The 15,087-nt window shown below is 42.6% G+C and overlaps 1 protein-coding gene across 1 annotated transcript in view; it reads right to left on the bottom strand.

Moving 5' to 3' along the window:
• The window catches only part of ift70 (intraflagellar transport 70), a 20,213-nt gene extending 5,126 nt beyond the window's left edge, over window positions 1–15,087 (bottom strand). Inside the window, exons 1-14 of the mRNA XM_075453168.1 lie at window positions 14,911–15,087; window positions 14,388–14,453; window positions 12,480–12,689; window positions 12,338–12,394; window positions 12,099–12,234; window positions 10,598–10,702; window positions 10,379–10,507; window positions 7,914–7,963; window positions 5,690–5,842; window positions 4,004–4,069; window positions 3,852–3,905; window positions 3,685–3,750; window positions 1,709–1,785; window positions 794–1,001 (exon numbers count right to left, since the gene is read on the bottom strand). Coding sequence (XP_075309283.1) covers window positions 794–1,001; window positions 1,709–1,785; window positions 3,685–3,750; window positions 3,852–3,905; window positions 4,004–4,069; window positions 5,690–5,842; window positions 7,914–7,963; window positions 10,379–10,507; window positions 10,598–10,702; window positions 12,099–12,234; window positions 12,338–12,394; window positions 12,480–12,689; window positions 14,388–14,453; window positions 14,911–14,958 — 1,425 coding nt within the window. The 5' untranslated portion in view covers window positions 14,959–15,087. The remainder of the gene's footprint in view (window positions 1–793; window positions 1,002–1,708; window positions 1,786–3,684; window positions 3,751–3,851; window positions 3,906–4,003; window positions 4,070–5,689; window positions 5,843–7,913; window positions 7,964–10,378; window positions 10,508–10,597; window positions 10,703–12,098; window positions 12,235–12,337; window positions 12,395–12,479; window positions 12,690–14,387; window positions 14,454–14,910) is intronic.

Here is a 15,087-nt window from a genome sequence, read left to right as displayed (position 1 = left end):
ATTCTCCTAATAAAACTTTGTAGTTTTCTCACAGCAGCTGTTTGTTTGAGGCTACATTTCCAGTTTGTTCAGAGCAGTTTGGTCCCTGAAAAAGGCGGGAATCACCATAGCAACCAGGTGTTTCTTTCTCAGGGGAATATTCCATCATGGCCTCCTCCATAGGCCCTGTGTAATCTTAGAAAATGTGATCAGAACTTATCAAACAGGAGCATTCAGGGAGAGGTTCTGTAGGATTCGGGATTTAAAGTCCAAAATCACCAAAAAAGGGCCAACAGGAAGAACTTTTAGGCCAGATTTACAAACTGGAGCTAATAAAAAGTAGCTCTTAGCTAACCCTTGTAGCTGAATTTTTTCATGATGGATTTTCTAAACTTAAATGTACGTTTTCTTTTAGAAAGTGTACGAAATGTTCGAAGTGTTAGTAGCTGCTTTGGCATCCTAGTTTCCTCTTTTCTTAGGCTTTCCAGTAAACAGCGGTAACAATCCAGGAGCCTGATCAAAGATTATTTTCACTGAACAACTGAAATCTGGACGAAAGTCAAGAGAAACACCACTGCAAACCAACAACAAAAACAATCCCACATAAAAAGTGTAACAGATGTCGTGCACAGAGGAGAAAACACTGCAGAGGAGTGAAAACAGTTCGGTTTCAGTGTTACCGAAGGTTTGCACTTGCAGGGACACTCCTGAATGTTACACTGCTCCACCTGGACAGACAGGCAAACCTCAGGCTGTCATTGGTGCTGACGGGTTAGCAACGTGCTGAACGCCTTCGCCTTGGTCCCAAACTCACGTTATCGTAGTGCTTCTTGACGATGGGCTCGTAGAAGCCGATGGCCTCCTTGTATTTGTTCTGCATGAAGAGCACGTGGGCCACGTTCAGCTTCCAGGTGTCGTCCTCGTTGCAGACCTCAACCGACTTTCGGAAGATCTTCTCCACCATCTCGAAGTTCTCCCGGTTCCAGTAGATCTTGGCCTGGGCCATGAGGACCACGATGTACCTGTGACAAGAACCGACCAACGGAAAGGAAATCAGAATCTGTCCTCGTTCTGAATATAAAACTTTTCAATTGATTAAAACATTTAATCGTATTGGTTTATTTTTGGAAAGCTATTGGACAGCAAAGGGCCCCCGGGATCGAGGGGCTTCAGCATCTGCGTATACGGCACTTTTAATGGAAAAGAAAACCATGTGGAAATGTGTTAAAAATCCAATGTTCACTAGAAGTTGGGGAATCCAAGGTCAGGGGCGCAACTACCTACTTTCTACTTTCATTCCCTCAATGAATCTTATTTATTTAAGTTTTTATTTTGCAGCAGGTCATTAAATTCAAAATGTACAACATCTGAACAACAGTTAGTACTTAGATGCTTGTTGTCCAAGGATTCTATTCATTCATTCTTAGGCCTGCAAAGGTCATTTTGCGTAAAAATGGTAAATTTCAGTTACCGGTTAAACACTTTATTTTTTAAACCCCAGCCAACTAGCCGGACTACCTTCATCAACACCAAAACGAGGCTGGAACTCTGCTCACAGGACGCAGCAGGGGGTAAGAAGATGTTCATAAATGATGTTGCTGATATGGGATGTCATACAGCTTCATGTCAAAAGAGGCGAACTGTCCCTTTAACACAGCTCATAACTCTCTTTAACCCTTTCTCACGAACATACTCTAAACCCATCACGAGTGTGTGTTGGTGCTCTCACTTCTCCTGGATCAGGTCGTAGTCCTCCAGAGCTTTCTTCTTGGCCTCTTCATCCCGAGCCAGCGTGGCGTCCTGCACCTGAGGGACGGCGGGCAGAGAACAGCGCTCAGACTTAGCTCTCCACCCTCTGCTTGGTGGTGTGCCATCATGGCGATTCAGTGATTTTTTTTTTGTGAAGTGTTTAAGATCATTTTAGTTTTTTTGTGAAATAAAAACCATTATTTTCAGTCTTTCCTTTGGTATTTAATGTAAATGATGATGGCTGAGGAGCTGCGATGGAGACGGGAGGCCTAACAGATCAGTTTGTACATTTATTAGGTCTTAAATTCAAATTAACTCTTCAAATCTTGGCAAAAAACCTACTTATTTAGGATTGCTTTTAATACCCAGTAGTATGATGAAACTTTTATCTTATTTTATCTTATTAAATGTTGTTGTATTATATTGCTTTCACTGTTCTTTTATTGTTTTTACTTATTTTCTCTTTATTTATTACCTGCTGTAAAGCACTTTGGTACATCGTAAGGATTGTTTAGAAATAAAGTACATTTACATTTAAATTAAAATAAATTAATGGGAGCAGTGGAGTGGTGTGTGTCAGGTCCATATATCTCACATCAGTGCACACCTTGCAGAGTAAAACTGCAGCCAATCATGTAACATCTCCAGGTAATCAGTTATTTACTGAGACATTCCTTCCCTGATTTTAGGCTATGCTCAAGCGCCTCGGTCTGGTGAGAAATATCCTGTTTCTGCTTGGTCCAAAATCCAATCCAGTGCATGAGCAAAAGAAGCAAACAGACATGATGCTGGCAACATACGTACGAGGTCGACAGGGTGGACGTGTGTGCCAAGTTTCATGACCTTACGCTGATGATGAGGCTTTCAAATCACAAACGCCATCACACGATTTTTACCGCCTGGCCACGCCCACATCGTTCAGAGTTTGGAAAAGTTTTTCCATGATTTTTGCCCCCATGTCTTAAGAGTAGCCTGGCCAAGTTTGAAGCTGTTACCATTAAATCTGTAGGAGGAATTTGATCAAATGCGAGGTGTGGATAAAATAAGACGTTTCCAACCACCAGCAGGTGGCGCTATAGGTGGATGTCACTATGATTATATGTGTGCGTTCAGGCTGGGTCCAGCATTCACCGTATGGAGTTTGGGACAGATTGGATAATGTATGTGGGAGTTACAAGTGACTTCATTTTTTGTGCCGAGTGATGGCGAGTCATCAAACTTTGAGGCGTCGCCACGGCCACGCCCCTTAAGTTTTGAGAAAGTTGCCCAATTAATTTTTCCCCCCATGTCTTAAGAGTAACCTGGCCAAGTTTGAAGTCTGTAGCATTAAATCTGTAGGACGAGTTTGATCAAATGCAAGGCGTGGAATCGGGCAAAAATGGCACCAAAACACACCTTCCATCCAAAATGGCCGCCTTCCTGTGGACGTGGGACCATGGCGGCAAGAGACTTTTTTGTGCGTCTGGGCATGATGAATGACTGTACCAGATTTTGTCGTCCCACGCGAAACTAACCCCAATGCGGGGACCATTTTTAAGCATCGTAGGGGGCGCTACAGAGTCAATGAGCAACTCCCAAAAATATAAAGTTTAGATTCTTTCATCTCATCGACTGGCACGTGGCGCTCGCAAAATTTCAAGAGTTTTCGAGCACCTTTTGCAAAGAATAATAATAACTCTTACAGATACAATAACTTTCACAGTCGATTCAGATCAAAATCTGAATTCTTCTTCTTCTTCAGTTGTCTTCTGATGGTGGTTTTATGATCTGATGAGGACTATGTGGAAGTAAAAATGTACATAAAGTGCCTCTAATCCTATTTGTCTTCAGGATTAAAACAGCTACTACTATTTCACAAACTCATCTCTAAACGTAAACTATCAGTCGATAAATAAAACTGCATCTGAAGCCGTCATATTTCTGTAGATTTGAACCCGATCGAAGGAGGTGAACAACCTGTTTTGCCAGTTTCCGAAGCTGCTCTGTCAGCTTGCCGTTCATCTCGTCAAACTTCCTAAACGCCTTCATAAGAAACAGAAGCACAGCGAGTTTCGTACACGTTAATGAAATCAGAAAGTAGGTTGTTTTATTTAACTAAACCTAAAGTGTTAATGACCATTTACCTCCTCCGGTGCCGTCTGGCACGTCAACAAGGCATCCAGAAACTCATACATGTACTAGAAAGCAAACAAAAAGATTAAAATCTGCACATTTGTGCAAAAAGAAAAACACTGAACTTTAGCCTCAAGTCTTATGTGAGCACAGCTGAACTCACCGGGGAGAGGAGCTTGTAGGTTAGATGGGCGTTTTCTGCCAGGACGTCAGCTGCCAGGTCGAAATACTGTGAAGAAACCAGCGGAGACGTTAATACCAGTTTAATGAAAGAGACGCACCTGCAGCTGCCAGCGTGGCGAGACATGATGAAGTCAGCGTGAAGAGTTGGAAAGGAGACGCATTTATGTTTTAAGTAGGGCTGGGCGAGTTAACTCGTTATTATCGCGTTAACGCATTAATTCTTTAACGTCGATGAATATTTTATCGCGCATTAACGAATTTTTAAAATAATTTTTAAAACATTTTTTTAAATATTTTTTTAAATGATTTTTCAATTTTTTTTTCAAATTTAAAAAAAGAATTAAAAAAAAATTTTTGGGGGGCTTTTGTGCTTTTAATGGATAGGAAAGTTCAGAGAGACAGGAAGCAGGGGGCAGAGAGAGGGGGAACAACACGCAGCACAGGGCCGTCCGATGCGGGACTCGAACCCTGTTTTATCATTTATTTTATTATTGTAAAAGTATGTTGCTCACAGGCTTTTATTTTGTAAAAGTCTGTTGCTCACAGGCTTTTATTTTGTAAAAGTCTGTTGCTCACAGGCTTTTATTTTATAAAAGTCTGTTGCTCACAGGCTTTTATTTTGTAAAAGTCTGTTGCTCACAGGCTTTTATTCTGTAAAAGTTTCTTGCTCACAGGCTTCTATTTTATAAAAGTCTGTTGCTCACAGGCTTTTATTTTGTAAAAGTCTGTTGCTTACAGGCTTTTATTTTGTAAAAGTCTGCTGCTGTCTGCTGTGGAACCGGAAAAGAAAGTAATCGGCGGATCCACCAAACATGGAGAAGGGTACGGAACTTTTACTCGGCCATTTTCATTTTAAAGTTCTTCCAGACGGCGGAGTCGACAGAACCAAAGTCATCTGTAAACACTGCCAAGTTGAATTGTCTTCTCAGCGTAGTAGTTCCAGTCTAAAATATCACTTAAAGGCAAAACACACAACTGATAGCAGCAAGTCATTCAAGGAAACAGACAGTGGAGCGAGGCTTCTACATAAAAACTACAGAAAGATGCTGATGTTAAAAGTGTGTTTGCACAACAAATGTTATGGCACTTTCATTCATATGGCAGCACATTTAAAATAAAGCTAAATGCTAAAAGCTATACACTACTTTTGGATTCATTTTGGGATTCTGCGTACAAATGCGATTAATCGTGATTAATCAGGGAAATCATGTGATTAATTAGATTAAACATTTTAACCGTTGCCGAGCCCTAGTTTCAAGCTAACGGAAACTTCCTCTGGAAACAGTGTTCCACTGTGTGGAGAACACAGTCGAGCTTCTATTCCCATTAAAAAGCGACTAACTTCTTCGATTAATAACAATCAGCGTCAGCTCACTGAGAGTTAAAATGAGGCTCTTTCTTCTGAGACCATTCCTTCCTGGAGCACTGAAAACTAATCAGCAGAAATAAAAGGACCAAATATTTCCAGCTGGCCATTAAATTAGAAAAATCTACCCCATAATGATCACCTATCATGGGGTAGATTTCATCCACAGGAACCAGCAGTTAAACACAGCTTTAGGTTAAACAGCTCAGTACCCCTGGAGCTTTGGGATGAGGCGTGCAGCTCTAAAGCTCTCTGATTGGCTGAGAGCTTTATATTCTACCTACGCCAGCGGCTGCGTACCTCGTGTTTGCAGTAGAGAACTAGCAGGTTTCCGAAGGTGACGGGGGGGAAGGAGGGCTGCTGCAGGAGGAAGGCCAGCTTCTGGAAGCCCTCCGAGGGCTTTGTGTCCATGTTCAGCAGGGCCTGGTTGTGCAGCGTCACCGGGTCCAGCTCCTGGCAGAACCACACCGATCAGACCGATTATTCTCAGGTTGGACCGCAGCTACGGCTCATTTCCAACCACACATCTCATCAGTTACCTCAGAAGACAACTTAAAGGGACAGTTCGCCTCTTTTGACATGAAGCTGTATGACATCCCATATCAGCAACATCATTTCTGAACATCTTCTTACCCCCTGCTGCGTCCTGTGAGCAGAGTTCCAGCCTCGTTTTGGTGTTGATGAAAGTAGTCCGGCTAGTTGGCTGGGGTTTAAAAAATAAAGCGTTTTGCTTCTCAGAACAATATGCGTTCAACAGAGTAATACATTTGCACACTGGAAAAAATTTCCCTCCAAAAGTAAGTAAGAAAAACAACAAATAAAAGACGTTTTTGCTTGAAATGAACAAAAAAATCTGCCAATGGAACTAGTGAAAATCGGCTTGTCAAGATTTCTTGAAATAAGATGTGATATTTGGGACTTTAGAGATAAAAGTGATCTTGAAATTAGCTTAAAAACCTCTTCAAATGTAAAAAAAAAGCTTGTTTCATGTGAAATCCGACTCAAAACAATTTGTTTTCAAGACTTTTTCATTTAACAAGATATTCCAGATGTATTGTATTAAAACAAGTCCCTATATCTGGCTGAAATGGTACTTGTTAGGCAGTTGTGTCTGATATTAAGTGTAATGAGATACTCAATGAGACGAATATACTTGGTAAAATTTAGAATTTTTCCAGTGTTTATGATAAAATAACAGAGCAACAAGCAAACATGTTTTTTTTTTACATCTCTGCAAATATATATATAATATTTGTAACTTGAATAAGTTATTTAACATTAAAGGAGTAGTTACATGTATTTTACATTGCATTTAGTTACATTTATAAGTTACATCTGGCCCTTTGAGGGCAACGATTATGCTGATGTGGCCCTCGGTGAAAATGAGTTTGACACCCCTGCTCTAAGCTGAAGCTATGTATTTATTTATATATATACATATATATATATCACACTGGAAAGACTTTTTCCTGATGCACTGGAAAAAATCAAAGTCTTACCAAGTATATTTGTCTCATTTCTCATCAAAATATCTCATTACACTTAATAAAAGACACAACTGCCTAACAAGTACTATTTCAGCCAGATATAGGGACTTGTTGGAAGACAATACATCTGGAATATCTTGTTAAATGAAAAAGTCTTTAAAACAAATTGTTTTGAGTCACATATCATATGAAACAAGCTTTTTTGACATTTGAAGAGGTTTTTAAGCTAATTTCAAGATCACTTTTATCTCTAAAGTCCTAAATATCACATCTTATTTCAAGAAATCTACACAAGCCGATTTTCACTAGTTCCATTGGCAGATTTATTTTTTTTATTTCAAGCAAAAACGTCTCGTATTTGTTGTTTTTCTTACTTATTTTTGGAGGGGCATTTTTTCCAGTGTGCAAATGTATTACTCTTTTGAACGCATATTGTTTTGAGAAGCAAAACGCTTTATTTTTTAAACCCCAGCCAACTAGCCGGACTACCTTCATCAACACCAAAACGAGGCTGGAACTCTGCTCACAGGACGCAGCAGGGGGTAAGAAGATGTTCATAAATGATGTTGCTGATATGGGATGTCATACAGCTTCATGTCAAAAGAGGCGAACTGTCCCTTTAAGAAACAGCTTCTTTGGGCAAAACTCAACAATGGCGTCCACCAGGGGGCAGTAGCTGTTCATTTCAGTTTTAAAAAGATGGGCATGACTTGGAGAAAGTGCTGGCTTCATCTCAAGATGATGAAAGCGTCATCTTTACCTCCATGTGAGCCTTCACACCCAAGTCTCCACCCTGATATCTGTCTGTTATCTCCGGACAGGTCCGGGCACAACAATCCTGAACCAACCGACTCACATTAATGCCCGAAAAGGCGAAAAAAACAAATCACTAAAAACTAAACTCAACGCTTCTAAATGATTAAAAAAAAACAAGTTTGTGTGATGAAGGCTTAAAAGACAAAATCAGATTTGGTGTTTTTTTTCTTGGCTTAACGAGCAGAAACTGTCAGAGGCGAACGGGAGTGAATGATAGTTACCTCCTCGGATCTCGGGGGCATGTCTGTCAGAGCCTCCTGAGAGCCGCTCACTGCAGGAAGCCACAGAGAAGACATGTCAGTGCACACAGCCAGGGATTCAACACATTTCCCTTTGCAGAATCAACGCTTTCATCATAAACAAACAGGCTCAGTGACACATTTAATCAGGGAATCTGAAACTGTGCAACATGCGCTCGTTTCTTTCACAGAGATCTGAAATACGTGCGTTACGGTTTGGATTTTCGCATCATTTTTGGGGAAATAATTTGGTCTTTTCTGCTCTGCAACAACTCCTGAAACCGCCTTTAAATACACGGGAAACACAAGAGAAAATATTCGGCTTATTAAAGCCATTAAACACACAGAATTAAATGATTTACAAATAATAAACAGAACACAGAAAACATCCTGATACAGAGTGGTGCAGAGCCTTCAGTTATCAGGCCCCTCTCTATGGAACCAGCTGCCAGTTTGGCAGGCAGAGCCTTCAGTTATCAGGCCCCTCTCTGTGGAACCAGCTGCCAGTTTGGGAGGCAGAGCCTTCAGTTATCAGGCCCCTCTCTGTGGGACCAGCTGCCAGTTTGGGAGGCAGAGCCTTCAGTTATCAGGCCCCTCTCTGAGGAACCAGCTGCCAGTTTGGGAGGCAGAGCCTTCAGTTATCAGGTCCCTCTCTGTGGAACCAGCTGCCAGTTTGGGAGGCAGAGCCTTCAGTTATCAGGCCCCTCTCTGTGGAACCAGCTGCCAGTTTGGGAGGCAGAGCCTTCAGTTATCAGGCCCCTCTCTGTGGAACCAGCTGCCAGTTTGGGAGGCAGAGCCTTCAGTTATCAGGCCCCTCTCTGTGGAACCAGCTGCCAGTTTGGGAGGCAGAGCCTTCAGTTATCAGGCCCCTCTCTGTGGAACCAGCTGCCAGTTTGGGAGGCAGAGCCTTCAGTTATCAGGCCCCTCTCTGTGGGACCAGCTGCCAGTTTGGGAGGCAGAGCCTTCAGTTATCAGGCCCCTCTCTGTGGAACCAGCTGCCAGTTTGGGGGGCAGAGCCTTCAGTTATCAGGCCCCTCTCTACCTTTATGACCAGGCTTAAAACTTTCCTTTCTGATAAAGCTTATAGTTAGGGATGGCTCAGGTGACCCTGAAACATCCCATAGTTCTGCTGCTATAGAACCTGCTGGGGGAGCTCCCATGATGCACCTCTCCTCCCTCTGCTCTCTTTCCTCTCCATGTACACATGACATCATTGTTGTCATTAACTGTTTCTCTCTCTCAGCAGGTCTCCCCGGCCTGGTGTTACGCTGCTTGTTGTCCTGAATTGAAATGAACTGAATGAGGTGGATATTTAGTGAATGTCAGTGGAGATTTCACAGGTTGGTTTCGCCTGTTTGCAGCCAGGCTGTGTCGTACTCCATCTTTGTGCTGCAGAGCAACGGTGAGCCTCACGTAAAGATGGACAGAATCTGAGGCGTTTCATCTCTGCTGATCTGTTACTCCTTCACACAGAGTGATGAGCGCAGTGAGCGGCCTGTCTGCACAGAAATGAGTTCATCGGTTGTTCGACTCTTTGCTGAACTTCTTCAGTGCTGCATTCAGCCAGAGATAAGGCCGTATCATGGAGACTTTAAGACTTTGTTCCCACTTGAACAATAATTGCTCACCTGGCACACCAGTTTCTGTGCTGTTTAACCCGCTGCACATGCCCCTGCTTGGCCCACAAACTTTAAACTGTGAGGAATTAATCAAGCTGTTCTTGGCTCTGGGGGAGGATTTACAAATAAGACGCTATCATGGATTAAAATTCCACAATGATAGATTATGAATTGATTTTGGCATTCAGTCCTGACAGTGTGCTGCTTTCTGTGTGTCATGGACGATGTTCAAACAGCATCTATGGTTTTCTCTCATCTCAAAAACTCATTTTCTTTCAGGGAATTTCTTCAGAATCAGAATCAGAAAAGGTTTTATTGCCAAGTAATTTTTACATCACGAGGAATTTGGCCTGGTCTGTTTGGTGCCATAAGAACAAAAAATATAATAATAATAGAATAAAGTAATAAATGTAAAAAAAATTAAAAATATGTACAAAGTATTTGTAAGAAGAGTGCGTTAATGTAACGCACTCTGTAATGACAGAGATGACAGCAATATCGCAATTCTTCATTGCGATATTGCAGAAGCTCACTGTGGAAATAGAGCTGATTCAACATGATTCAATAATTAATGATTATTTAAAATTTTTACTTATTTATTTATTTATTATTATTATTATTATTATTATTTTTTTTTTTTAATGATTTTATGTAGCTGTGAAGCACTTTGAATTGCCTTGTGTATGAATTGTGCTCTATAAATAAAATTGCCTTGTCTTGATTAAAACACAGAAATATATCTGAACTTCTGACCAGGCAGCGGCCCTTTCCCTCAGGCTTGACTCCAGCTTTACTCCAACTTTTCTCACCACGACCGCACGTTCTTACCGTTCTTCAGCTGGTATTCGACGGCAGCTTTGAGGTTGAAGGCTTCGATCAGGGCCGTCTGATGCAGAACCAGCGTGTTGCCCACACTGTGGACGTCGATGCCTTCGGTTTTCATCCCCACGCTCAGCTCTGGTGTGGACACAAAACATACCGGTGTCATAAGAACCGCGGGGATGTGAAAGTCAACTTAACTTCAGCAGGAAAAACAGCTGTTATTACCCGGATGCTCCCTGATTCCTTGTTCTATGATCTTTGAGACGTATTTGAGGGCCTGAGGGTAGTTCTTCATGCTGTAATACGTCAGAGCGATGTTGTAGCACAGCGCTGAGAAGCCGCAGAAAGAGAAGGAAACACCGTTACATAAAGTCAAACCTCTTCCAACTCTGAAAGAAGAAGCTGAACAGCCTAAAGTGCTGCTCGGGTGCGTTTGAATGGAAGGAATGTGGAGATAAAGGCTGAAACCTGGAGACTCACTCCTGTTTAGACATGTTATCTGAAATATTCCTGGTGTCGTTCATGTTTTTAAGAGATGGAATAAGATCATTCAGACACTGAGGCGTTCAGTTGGCCTCAGACTTTAAAGGGACAGTTCGCCTCTTTTGACATGAAGCTGTGTAACATCCCATATCAGCAACATCATTTATGAACATCTTCTTACCCCCTGCTGCGTCCTGTGAGCAGAGTTCCAGCCTCGTTTTGGTGTTGATGAAGGTCGTCCGGCTAGTTGGCTGGGGTTTAAAAAACAAAGCGTTTTGCTTCTCAGAACAATATCCGTTCAAAAGAGTAATACATTTGCATCACAAAATGGTTCTCCAGGAAAAAGTCAGACCTCACAATCTCTTGGCCCTATTTTCTCTCCCTTCGTATCACTGCCTGCTGCCGCCTGCCGACAGCCGCGCCTGTTACGGTGTTTACTGCTCGGAAGCAGGGGACTGCTCGGTCTGCACAGCACATAAACAAAAGGAAAGGAAAGGAAAGAAAAGGAAAGAAAGAAGAAGGAAAGGAAATGAAAGGTAACAAAAGGAAAGGAAAACAAAGAGAAGGAAAGGAAACAAAAGGAAAGGAAAGGAAGCAAGCAGCAAACACAGGCGGCAGCAGGCAGTGATACGAAGGGAGAGAAAATAGGGCCAAGAGATTGTGAGGTCTGACTTTTTCCTGGAGAACCATTTTGTGATGCAAATGTATTACTCTGTTGAACGGATATTGTTCTGAGAAGCAAAGCGCTTTATTTTTTAAACCCCAGCCAACTAGCCGGACTACCTTCATCAACACCAAAACGAGGCTGGAACTCTGCTCACAGGACGCAGCAGGGGGTAAGAAGATGTTCAGAAATGATGTTGCTGATATGGGATGTTACACAGCTTCATGTCAAAAGAGGCAAACTATCCCTTTAAAGACCCTGACAAGCAGCCACAGACTTCATCCTGGTTAGAAGTCAGCTATGAGAGAGTCAAAGCAGCAGGGGAGCCTTTTGTTTTGGTCCTGAGACCCACAACACCTTCACAAACTGGACTGAACCTGGAAACGTTCTGCCGGCTTTACTCTTGTCTGAGCGACACTAAATATCCTCAATGAGAACAAAGAATGATTTCCTGAAGGCGGAGGAGTTAACCTGCCGTTTTTATCCATAACTGAAACTGTAATTATATAACTGACCTTTTTTTTTTTGGATGAATAAAGCGTTGTTGAATGTAACTGAAGTGAAAGTTGGACTGATTACCTGGAACGTGTCCCAGCACCTGCATGGCAGACATGAACTTCTTGCTGGCCTCCTCGTAGTTGCCCTCCTGGTACAGCAAACAGCCCATGTTGTAGACGTAATCCGAGTCCTCCTGCGGCAGCTGCTCCAACAGCAGCTGTGAACACACACAACCCACCTTCATGTGTGGCTGCAGACAGCAGAAACTGCGAGCTAACTGATGCTACAGCATGCACGTGTTAGCAGTGGGAGAACCTGACCTTGGAAGCGGAGTAATCTTCCTCACAGTATTTGATGCAAGCTTGCAGCTTCACCATCTGGACAGAGAACATAAGAGATATATTTCCTAAAAAAAGGCTCCATTATTACACAGGTGTTCCCTGTTGGACTGCTGGAACAAACCTTGGCCTGGCTGCTGGGGTTATCCAGCACGAAAGAGGCCTTGGTGGCTTCAGGATAAGCCCCGGCTTTGTACAAGGACTGGGCGTAGTACACCTTGTACTCCTCCACCTCCGGGTGCAGCTGCGTCAGCTGCTCGTAGCATTCGGAGGCGTTGGTGAAGTCCTGGATGTGGTAGTAAGAGTAACCCAGCAGAGACAGCGCCGCCCTGGACTGAGAGACACAGGAAGGAAGACTCAGGTTAATAACCGCATTCCCTCTGTAGGAACCTTCTGCAGTTCCTGGAACCTTTCCAGGAACGGGGCCGTTTTTTCCCTCATTCGGACATACAGGAACTAGGGACCACGGCCCTCGGGAACTAGGGACCACGGCCCTCAGAAACTAGGGACCACGGCCCTCGGGAACTAGGGACCACGGCCCTCGGGAACTAGGGACCACGGCCCTCTGGAACTAGGGACCACGGCCCTCGGGAACTAGGGACCACGGCCCTCTGGAACTAGGGACCACGGCCCTCTGGAACTAGGGACCACGGCCCTCGGGAACTAGGGACCACGGCCCTCGGGAACTAGGGACCACGGCCCTCGGGAACTAGGGACCACGGCCCTCTGGAACTAGGGACCACGGCCCTCGGGAACTAGGGACCACGGCCCTCGGGAACTAGGGACCACGGCCCTCGGGAACTAGGGACCACGGCCCTCTGGAACTAGGGACCACGGCCCTCGGGAACTAGGGACCACGGCCCTCGGGAACTAGGGACCACGGCCCTCGGGAACTAGGGACCACGGCCCTCTGGAACTAGGGACCACGGCCCTCAGGAACTAGGGACCACGGCCCTCGGGAACTAGGGACCACGGCCCTCAGGAACTAGGGACCACGGCCCTCGGGAACTAGGGACCACGGCCCTCGGGAACTAGGGACCACGGCCCTCGGGAACTAGGGACCACGGCCCGATTAAACCGATTAAAAAGCTATACTGCATTCTGTATCCCTGTGCACATGGTCCACCATGGGGTCTTATGTCTCATCCTCTCAGCCACTTAGTTATTTAAATTTCATTAGTTATGGTCACCATGAAACTTATCCAGGTTTCTGAGAAGAGAATAACTTCTTTACTTTAATCTTAAATCTGTCAGTTCTGTTTTCTGGACTGTTAGACTTAATTAACCCTTGTGCGGTCTTTCGTAAACATTGTGTTTACTCCCCTTCTCCTATGGGTCAAAAATGAGCCGCCCTACCAAAGCCCCAAAATAAAGCAACTTAATTGAATTTTAAATCCAAAATCTATTTTGTATGATGAAACCACCTGTTATTTATCTATTCAACTCACTTCAATATATTTTTTATCATGTATTTTTTGTTACACAATACAAAAAGACAGGATTACACTTTTTTTTTTTTTTAACCACAAACCAACTGTCAGTTGGACCAACAGTTTTCTTGTTTTCTCAGTTTTCTTTTACATAATAAAGCTTTATTATTGCTATTATATAAATGTGAAGTAATTACTTCTGAATTAATTATATTGAAAGGGAAGAAAACAGTGAACTTTTTTCTGGTGTTTAAATGTTTTTATAATTCACGGGTCAAAAATGACCCATAAGATAATATTGTACCCTAGAGGTGTACAGCCCACATGGAAACATCAACAAAAATAAAGTGTGACTTTTTCTAATGTTGATTTAGGAAAAGTCATAAAATTTCAAGTTGGAAAAAGATAGTTTAAGGTATTTTTTCTACAGCTAAACATGGTAGTGGCTCACTTTTGACCCGCAAGACAACAGGAGGGTTAATGATGATCACTATGGTAGAAAATAAAAATTTAAGACAGCGCAATGTCTTTTAAAGTGGTGTATTTGCTTTAAGAGAGTAGAAATGACACCGTGTGAACTATTTTAAATAAAATACACTTACCTTCGGGTGTCTCTGAAGTTGCCCGTTTAGGATGTGAATCGCCTCTACATACAGGCCGTCTTTAATCTAAAAAAAACAGATTAAAATGATGGCTTTATATGTCATTTAAGTATAAACAGGTGTTACAGAGAAGGTGTTTAATTCGTGGTAGAGTCCAGTTAAATGAGCGAAACATTTCAAATCAAATCAAATTTATTTATATAGCACATTTCATGTACAAACAATTCAAAGTGCTTTCAAACAGATTTAAGTTCATTTGAGCAGCTTTCAAACAAGCTTCATCAATAACGGTAACGCACAAATATTTCAGAAAAATACATTTTATTGAAACTTTAACTCTTTACTGTTATGCCGAATTTTTGAGAAGACTATTACAATTCGGGACAGTGCAACAAGTTATGTATTCCACTTTTATTTAAGACAGAAACAATAAAAGTAATACATTTTGACCGAGTTTCGGCTAAACTTCGATGCCACCGTTAAGCTAGGAAGCTAAACTAAAGACAAACAACCATTTTCTCACCAGTCCGTAGATCGTGGACGTGTACTCTCCGTCTTTGATAGTTGACATGACTTCCAACCAGAAGTTTCATCTGCTACAAACGATCTGTATTTTCATATATTTCCAAAATCTTAAATGTAGCATTTAGCTAGCTTCTACTGAGAGCACGGAACGCATAGGAGCAGTTACTTAGCAACC

This window comes from Odontesthes bonariensis, chromosome 21 (genome assembly GCF_027942865.1).
Source record: "Odontesthes bonariensis isolate fOdoBon6 chromosome 21, fOdoBon6.hap1, whole genome shotgun sequence".
Lineage (NCBI taxonomy): Eukaryota > Metazoa > Chordata > Actinopteri > Atheriniformes > Atherinopsidae > Odontesthes > Odontesthes bonariensis.
This window is presented reverse-complemented; position numbering and strand designations above follow the sequence as displayed.